General features: G+C 40.3%; 1 protein-coding gene across 2 annotated transcripts; it reads right to left on the bottom strand.

Annotated features, from left to right (window-relative positions):
* Positions 1 to 2,600: 2,600 nt before the first annotated feature.
* LOC106604643 (adhesion G protein-coupled receptor E5) lies at positions 2,601 to 7,438 on the bottom strand. Of its 2 annotated transcripts, none has more exons than XM_014199486.3 (12): positions 7,135 to 7,438; positions 6,966 to 7,021; positions 6,494 to 6,625; positions 6,265 to 6,396; positions 5,633 to 5,761; positions 5,477 to 5,514; positions 5,269 to 5,385; positions 5,034 to 5,196; positions 4,571 to 4,693; positions 4,264 to 4,430; positions 3,957 to 4,121; positions 2,601 to 2,982 (listed from the first exon to the last, which is right to left on the bottom strand). In XM_014199486.3, exons 7-12 carry the CDS (start codon positions 5,278 to 5,280, stop codon positions 2,959 to 2,961), a joined length of 654 nt encoding a protein of 217 aa, XP_014054961.3. In that variant the 5' UTR covers positions 5,281 to 5,385; positions 5,477 to 5,514; positions 5,633 to 5,761; positions 6,265 to 6,396; positions 6,494 to 6,625; positions 6,966 to 7,021; positions 7,135 to 7,438; the 3' UTR covers positions 2,601 to 2,958. The 2 variants fall into 2 exon arrangements, with proteins under 2 accessions (XP_014054961.3, XP_082831272.1); XM_082975146.1 differs by having other exon boundaries at positions 6,335 to 6,396.
* Between the last annotated feature and the right edge of the window lie 2,285 nt (positions 7,439 to 9,723).

The raw sequence follows: 9,723 nt of genomic DNA, 5'->3' as shown, positions 1-9,723 counted from the left end.
ATGCGGAGATCATCCGTTCACCTGCTCTGCGTCTCACAAAGCCACGGCGGTTGGAACCATAAATCGTAAATTTGGACCGGTCTAATGACCATTGCTCATGTTTCTTAGCCCAAGCAAGTCTCTTCCTCTTATTGGTGTCCTTTAGTAGTGGTTTCTTTACAGCAATTCGACCGTGAAGGCCTGATTCACGGAGTCTCCTCGGAACAGTTCATGTTGAGATGGGTCTGTTACTTGAACTCTCTGAAGCATTTATTCGGGCTGCAATTTCTGAGGGTGGTAACTCTAATGAACTTATTCTCTGCAGCAGAGGTAACTCTGGGTCTTCCTTTCCTGTGGCAGTCCTCATGAGAGCCAGTTTCATCATAGCGCTTGATGGTTTTTGCGACTGCACTTGAAGAAACTTTCAAAGTTCTAGAAATGTTCCACATTGACTGACCTTCATGTCTTAAAGTAATGATGGACTATCGTTTCTTTTGCAATTATGTTAGCACAGCTGAAAACTGTTGTACTGTTTAAAGAAGCAATAAATCTGGCCGCCAATAAACTGGTTGAGGTCCTGGAGCATCAGCGTTTTGTGGGTTCGATTACAGGCTGAAAATGGGCAGAAACAAAGAACTTTCTTCTGAAACTTGTCAGTCTATTCTTGTTCTGAGAAATTAAGGCTATTCCATGTGAGAAATTGATCAATTAGCCTTTTAAAATTATAAATGTGGATTAGCTAACACAACGTGAGATTGCAACACAGGAATGATGGTTGCTGATAATGGGCCTCTCTACGCCTATGTAGATATTCCAATAAAAATAAGCCGTTTCTAGGTACTATAGTCATTTACAACATTAACAATGTCTACACTGTATTACTGATCAATTTGATGTTATTTTAATGGACAAAAAATGTGTTTTTCTTTCAAAAACAAGGACATTTCAATGATGATGTGTTGGTCAAATAAAAAGCAGAAAATTGACCGACCCACAATCAGTAGAAATAGAATGTCTCCCATGATCTCTGACAGCTGGTGAGTTAATGTCACATGTCAGCTTGGTTTTTGTTCTAAAGAATAATTTGGAGACCTCACGGATGTGGTTAGCGCAGGGAAGTAAAATTATTTCCCCATAACTTGCATCGGCATTTTCTTGCAAGTCGAAAACAAAGAGGAACTGACTGGGTAGCATGAGAAGACCATTTGCATCGCAATTCACATCAGGTTGATTTGTCTAGTTTTGCGTAGACCACGTCCATGAGTTCCATCCCTGAATTAGACTCTAGTGTAGAGGGTCTGTCTCCAAGATCAGACATAAGAGGACACATTGATCTAAAACACCAACATGCACAGTATAGACTCTTATCAACAGGGCCACATAAACCAGCTGCCTTACCAAAAGTAGATTTAGAATCCATATTTCACTCTGAAGCACTGCTACTTATCTTTTTCTCTCCTTTTCAAAATGTCTTGCTCTTGATTTCTTTTGAAGATGTCTGACCTTTATGCAAATTTTAAAAGTCACTGCAGCAGCATTTCCTGTAACTTTCACTTTCTCACTTGCTCTATCAGCATTGACGGGGAAGGGGTTTGAATGCTTAACATTTAGTGTGTCTTTCTGATTACACAAATGAAGAGGGTTTCTGGGTTTTTCTTCAAGTGGTGGTGGGACTATTTGTCCATGAAATCAATCATTTTCCTGATGAATTCTCCCTCCATAGCCGAAGCATCCTAATACATTGAAAGGCTACATTATCTAAATTTATGTTAGCTCAAAAGATAGGTCGATTAACCAATGAAGAGAGAAGTTTCAAGAGCTAATGAGAGATATCAAAGTCATGATAATGATGGCAAATGCATTTGTGTGATAAACAGCCTGTTGGAAAATTAAGACGCAACTATGATCAAATGGTGGGAGACTTTAGATTTACGATATTAATATCACTCACACTATGTTCCTTCATGATGATCAACAGTAAGTTTCAGGGCAGACATACATTTCTCTAGTCTGGCTGACACAAAACGTGAAGTCTTCCTGACAAAGCTCTCTCTCTCTGTGCACTTGTCATCACTAGTTACTACAGCCACAAAGTCATAAGCCCCGCTTATTTCTAAAATGTCTCTTCTTAATTAAAATTTGATTTGAAACCTAACCCAAAACGTAAGCACACGGCTAACCATATGCCTAACCCTAACCTTAAATTAAGACCAAAAAGCTTATTTTGGGGGGGATGGGGAATTTTTATGATACAGCCCAGGTTTGGAACGCTCTTTCTTATTGCTCTATTAACTAATTTACTGCCTGGTGATGTCACCAGCAAGCCAAAATTCCATCCCACCAAACATTTCAAACAGCTCTTACACTAAAAGGGCATTATCATAATGTCCACAATTTCGCAGTCTTATTCCAACCTCAAAGTGTTTAAATATACATAAAAATCAGGAAATCATGTTCTTGACTGCATTGGCCCTTTAAGTCAGTTTTGAAGTCTTTACACCATGTGGGCAGTTCTGTCAGCCTAATGAGAGGCAAAAGAAAACAAGGTTTTGGGTGAGCAATGATCAAATTCATTTTACTTTCAGGATGATGTCGTGCTTATTTTTGAAGAAAGGGACAACTCAAATTTAGATATTTATATCAGAATGGAGGAAATAATAGCGAGATGATTTTTGGATTTAAATACCTTCTCAAGCACTGTAAAATAAACAGGAAAAATATTACTTTCACTTCTAATTAAATAAAAAATGCTGGCATGTGGAAGGCCTTGCAAGCCAAGAGACAATGTTACAAATTCATTCCAAGTAAAGCTTTTCTTAGAACACAAATAATTAAAATCCATGTCTTATTTTCTATTGAGTTGTTCATCCTGTTTCAGCCGGTTTCCTCCACGGCGTTTGCGGCTGGCAAAGCGACACCACAGGGTTGTGATCAGGGACAGGACCACACAGGTCAGTGCCACAAAAACACCCCCCCACATCACCAACGACAGCTGCCGCTTCCCTGCCAACGAGGAATAACAAGCATCAGACACACACCGACTAGACAGTATGAACATGTCAAACACACAGCTGAGCCTCCAAAACAACATCAGCACTTAAGCACTCAACAAGCATCAAACTCCCCTAAATAATGTGACAAATGCATCAAACACATTTACTATTATAGAACATTAACAGTTTCAGATTAACCAAAGGAAGACTCTGATACACATATCTGGGAATATATTTTCTCCCCCTTCAGATGTGCTATACTAGCTGCAGTAGGTTTCCATCCAATTGGTGACAGATTTACATGGGAATACTCTAAAATCTGCATTTAAACAATATGTACATTTTCCCACCAGATGTGTTTCATCAAATTGACTTGTTGCGGATAAAAGGCTGTGCTTGATGACATAGTGCTGATAAAAAATACCCTTTGCGGTAAAATGTCCATGTACCGAATAAAAACTACAAGTTAAATGGGTTTACATGGCATTTTCAACTCTGAGGGATTTCTCACTATTCTTTTTTTTTGCGCTTTATAGCAAATGTGCCCATTCCGGTATTGGAACGTGCCCTGAAACCCACAGCGCTATTTGAAAGCAGCATCAAGCTCATCACCATGCACATTCACCACCCCGTGAAGTTCAACATAAACATATTTAATCTGTTGCCTAATAAACTGCATGCTTTCCCGACAAGTCGTAGTGGGAGGACCACACACATCATAGCTTGACTCCAAGTTTACTTCGATATGATGGTTATTACATCAATATTTGGCCATAAAAGCGTTTCCACCGACATTTCCTGCATAATTATTTTTACCGACACAAAAACATCCCACCTCGTCTAGCTTATTTTGTTTTCTTGACATTTCTAAAATTTTCCGAAACATTTTCTGTTTCCATCAGGCCTGTCATGCCATTTTTCATCCGACATGTACTTTACTCGCATAAAAAGGTTCGATGGAAAACTGGTTAGTGTTCTCATTACCTTTTCCGTACTGATTATGTTCACCAGAGCGAATGTGCTGAGATGGTTGCAAGAGCACACAGTGTGGGTGGAGTTTGACATCACTGAGGTGCAACCCCGCCCAGACCACACCCCCGGTCCATTCTCATCCGACCAATAAACACAGGTGGGGTCAACATCACTGGACTAGGATACAGTGTATATGGGTTGGGGTCAATTCCATTTAGACTCAGTAAATTCAGGAAAGAATGTGACTTCATGAAAAGTATATCAATGAAAAACATGTTTTAATGACATTCAGAAACTATTAAGTAGACACAAGTGTTACCTGCAGGTGATTGAAGGTGAGATTAATCAGGTCGGGCAGGTTTGTTGTGTTGGAGTTGCTAACGAACACCGTCGCAGCACTGGACATGAGCTGCTGGCTCTGATGAGAAGTGTTGTCCTTCAGACTATCCAGATTCTTATTGCTGAGCAGAACAACAAACGCAAACCCTGCACATAAAAAACAACACAAGAAAACATAAGGCCTGCTACAAAAACATGTACAACTCACAATATCCCAAGTGAATCCATCAATGTATGTCTTTAGTCATATTTTGAGCAGATGATTGGTACTGTAGGACTGCGACTACCTTGGTAATTCAGGTCATCTCCAATCACCGTCTCCCAGGTGGTGTCAAGTTGCGTGTTCTCATTGGTCAGGCTGACTGGTCCTTCAGGTGGAGTCTTGTCTCTCCTCACCATAATCTCAACCTCTGTTTTTCAAAATAATGACATAATCAACACAGACCAGAAATCAGTCAGTAAATGGGAAAGGGGGATACCTAGTCTGTTGTCCAACTGAATTGTGTCTTCTGCATTTAACCCAACCCCTCTGAATCAGAGCAGTGCGGGCGGCTGCCTTAAATCGACATCCACATCTTCGGCGCCCATGGAACAATGGGTTAACTGCCTTGCTCAGGGGCAGAATGACAGATTTTTACCTTGTCAGCTCGGGGATTAAATCTAGCAAACTTCCGGTTAGTGGTTCAACATTCTCACCACTAGGCTACCTGCCGCAACATTGTGAATATTTGCTCAGTGTGTGTGTGTTACCTGTGTGGTTGGTCTCTATCCTGGTCATGTTCTCTGTCAGCAGTGGAGCGATCAGTCTGATCGAGATTTCAATGGTCTTCAGTAACTTAGTCACTTCACTGCTACTACGGTGACCATTGGACTGGAGGTCCAGTTGAAGAACATCAGTGGTATTAACCAGTAACTAGAGAAGAGAGACATAAGGGTTTTGTACGTGTGTGTGCATTTGCATGTGTGTTTCTGTGTGGTGACTTACTGTCAAAAGCATATCTCCAGTTGACAGCGGTCCTGTAGGTCCAGACAACGTAGAGTTGTTCAACACCAAACAGTTGTTTCTCAACAGAGACAAGAAACTATCAAAGCCTGGTAGAGTCTGGGAGGAAAATGCATAAAAACATTTCAAGATCAAGGAAAAATACCCTTTACTCAATTAATAATGTAATATTTCTAAAGTAAAGCTTTACCTGTCCAGGCTGTGTTTCGTACTGATCACAATTAAGCTCTAAAGTAAAAACATGGAGACATTATCTCAATACCCTTCTACAGTACACTATGTACAGACCTGTGCATGATAAAGGAATACATCATGGACGACAGGTGGAATGCTGCTTGTCTCTCACCTACACACTTATTTTGGTTTTTGCCAAAGTTAGTAAATCCAGCAGGACACTCGCACCAGTAACTGCCAATCAGGTTTTGACAGATGCCCCTCTTTCCACATACTCCGTCTGTACTACACTCGTCAATGTCTGAAAGAGGAAGAGAGAGATGGCGAATTCAGGGAGAGAGGATGAAAGTGTGGGATGACAAGGAAAGGACGTCACACACAAACATTTTACCAGTGATATTCTCAGGCTCTAATCTAAACCCAGGAAGACACAGTATTAAACAGCCTGTGGTGTTCACGCATGTTCAATTGTCCCCACAGACGGGGAGAATGTCTATACACTCGTTGATATCTAAATAATGTTGATGAGTCCAAGTGTAAGAGAGTTTAAAATGTTTCCACCTGCATCACCAAAATGGTACCTTTTCGGTGGAGCAGCTGGCTAGTGTTTTGTCAAGTAGACAGTTATGTGTGTTTATTAATCAGAGGATAATTCGTTTGAGCCAGGGACAGTAAAGCAGGCACAGTGAAGCCTGTTACACATGGTGTAAATACAATTTGAAACAGAATATTATGGGTCAGTCAAAATAACACAGCATTGGATGGGACAGTCAGAAGACTCAAGAAGAATTGTGTTTCTCTCACCTACACACAGAGTTTTTCCGTCGCTAGAGTTCCTAAATCCATTGAGACACTGGCACAGGTAGCTACCCACCTGATTAAGACAGGTTCTCCATTTCCCACAAATCTCTGGAAACGTAGCACATTCGTCTATGTCTGAAAGAGAAAGCGTGTGGTGAGGATGAAGTGGAGATGGAGAGATGAGGGTGAGAGTCTCTGATTATAAGGATGATACTAAAGACAGAATTCTTACCCAAGCATTGTCGTGTGGCACCAGTAAAGTCGTCAAACCCAGTATTACACCCACAGCTGTAGCCATCCTTACTTTTGTAACAAGATGAATTGTCCACACAGATGACTGAGTTTTTACTGCACTCGTCGATATCTAAATGACACCACATATACAAAAGAATGTTATGACACGTGTAATGTCGTTACATGTCCATTTAAAAGCACTGGTTTTGGCTAGTCCTGCTTACAGATCATATTTAAGTCACAATAAATACATATTTTCTGATTAAAGACCCCCTTTAAAGTGAATGGTTTTAATGTTCTTGAGCAAGGTCTGGTTAATGCTGGAGAATGAACAAATGAGCCATGTATAAATTGCTGATATAGGTGAATATTACTGATCAACCTAACAATACAATCATTTACAAAAATGAAGTCTAAAACCTTCACATTCAGTCTTTATCATCATCACAAATAGCATAACACAAAATCACCTTAGCTTCAGCCCCACCTTCCTGTGGCTCTCCATGACCATAGTCCTTGAGAAGCGCTAAATGAAGACATAAAAGAAAGGTTGAACTGCACACATACATATAATATATAGCTTTTAAACAGACTCAGTAATGATATGTTGGTCAAATAAAAAGCTGAACATTTACTGACCCAGAATCAGGAGATATATAATTACTCCCATGCTCTCTGACAGGCGGTGAGTTAATGTCACACGCCAGCTTGGCTTTAATTCTAAATAATGATTTGGTAACATCACGCACGTGGTAAGAACAGTGAAGTAAAAATAGCTAATCTTATCTAGCAACGTCTTTCTCTTTAAACAGCAACCGCCCCTAAAAACCAACTTCTCATTTAGAAAACAGCCTATGTAGCATCGATATGAGTCCAAAACGTATTCTTCAGTGTCAAAATTGACTACCAATTGTAAATAGGATAATTTGTCATTAAGTCAGTCTTGAAAACCTCTTACATCTAGATGTTCCGCTAGCGGAACGCCTCGCCAATATCCAATGATAGGGCGTGGCGCGAATTACAAACTCCTCAAAAATCCCAAAACTTCCATTTTTCAAACATATGACTATTTTACACCATTTTAAAGACAAAACTCTCCATTATCTAACCACATTGTCCGATTTCAAAAAGGCTTTACAACGAAAGCAAAACATTAGATTATGTCAAGAGAGTACCCAGCCAGAAATAATCACACACCCATTTTTCAAGCTAGCATATAATGTCACAAAAACCAAAGCCACAGCTAAATGCAGCACTAACCTTTGATGATCTTCATCAGATGACACTCCTAGGACATTATGTTATACACTACATGCATGTTTTGTTCAATCAGGTTCATATTTATATCAAAAAACAGCTTTTTACATTAGCATGTGACGTTCAGAACTAGCATACCCACCGAACACTTCCGGTGAATTTACTAAATTACTCACGATAAACGTTCACAAAAAACATAACAATTATTTTAAGAATTATAGATACAGAATTCCTTTATGCAATCGCGGTGTCCAATTTTAAAATAGCTTTTCGGTGAAAGCACATTTTGCAATATTCTGAGTAGATATCCCGGCAATCATGGCTAGCTATTTTGACACCCACCAAGTTTGGCACTCACCAAACTCAGATTTACTATAAGAAAAATTGGATTACCTTTGCTGTTCTTCATCAGAATGCACTCTCAGGACTTCTACTTCAACACCCAATGTTGTTTTGGTTCCAAATAATCCATAGTTATATCCAAATAGCTGCGTTCTGTTCTTGCGTTCAAGACACTATCCGAACGGTGACGCTGTTTAAAATCAATTTTTATGCGATTTTTCTCGTAAAATAGCGATAATTTTCCGACCGGGAGACATTGTATCCATTCAAAGACTGAAAGAAGTAAAATGGAGTCGTCACATGCACGCGCACGCCCGTGTCATTGTTCTCAGATCGACCACTTTCCAAATCCCCTACTGTTTTTCGCCCAGGGACTGCAGAGTCATCATTCCCCATTCTGGCGCCTTCTGAGAGCCTATGGGAGCCTTAGAAAATGTCACGTTACAGCAGAGATCCTCTATTTTCCATAAAGAGGCTATAGAAGGCCAAGAAATGGTCAGAGAGGGCACTTCCTGTATGGAATCTTCTCAGGTTTTGGCCTGCCATATGAGTTCTGTTATACTCACAGACACCATTCAAACAGTTTTATAAACTTTAGTGTGTTTTCTATCCAAATAAAATAAGTATATGCATATTCTAGTTTCTGGGCAGGAGTAATAACCAGATTAAATCGGGTACGTTTTTTATCCAGCCGTGAAAATACTGCCCCCTATCCTTAACAGGTTTTTTAACTGAGTTTTGTGAGATTGTGGTCTTGACTACTGCATCACAACATAAATTAAGGTTGGGTTTGTTGAAATTGAGTGTAATGGATGGAATGGAGTGAATGGAATATTATCAAATCCATGAAAACCATGTTTTTTATACCATTCCATTTACTCCATTCCAACCATTATTATGAGCCATTCTCCCCTCAGCAGTCTCCACAGCTGTTCAATACTGCCCACATTCCCACAGCTGGCAGCACACAAGTAATCATCAATTCGGAGTGCAGCTGCACCCGACCCAATCGTAATGCCTGTGGTAAATTTGGATTAACTTTGGATTTCCTTATGGGGCTAGTTAGGGACCATCTGTAAATTGCACAATGTACATGGGATGGTATGTTAACATTCAAATAGCTCCAAATGTCAATGACTTAAAAACCTCAAACCAACTATAAATTGTAGAAATTCATTTACAAATATTGAAAGCATTTCATCAGAAATCTAAAGGTTGTGCAACATGAAAATATAGAACCTTGACATGACCCTGGAGAACACCCTGTAGTTCTCTGCAAACATCAAATCAGTGACACGCTCCTGCAGGTTCATGCTCCACAACATCCGTAGAGTACAACCCTACCTCACACAGGAAGCAGCGCAGGTCCTTATCCAGGCATTTGTCCTCTCCCGTCTGGACTACTGCAACTCGCTGGAGGCTGCGCTCACCACTTGTGCAATCAAACCCCTGCAACTTATCCAGAACGTAGAAGCCCGCATGGTTTTCAACCTTCCCAATTTCTCTCATATCACCCCGCTTTTCCGCACACTCCACTGGCTTCCAGTCGAAGCTTGCATCCACTACAACAGCATGCTGCTTTCCTACGGAACTAGCAAGAGGAACTCCCCCTCCCTACCTTTATGCTAT

This window comes from Salmo salar, chromosome 05, assembly GCF_965601325.2.
Source record: "Salmo salar chromosome 05, fSalSal1, whole genome shotgun sequence".
In the NCBI taxonomy this organism is placed as follows: domain Eukaryota; kingdom Metazoa; phylum Chordata; class Actinopteri; order Salmoniformes; family Salmonidae; genus Salmo; species Salmo salar.
This window is presented reverse-complemented; position numbering and strand designations above follow the sequence as displayed.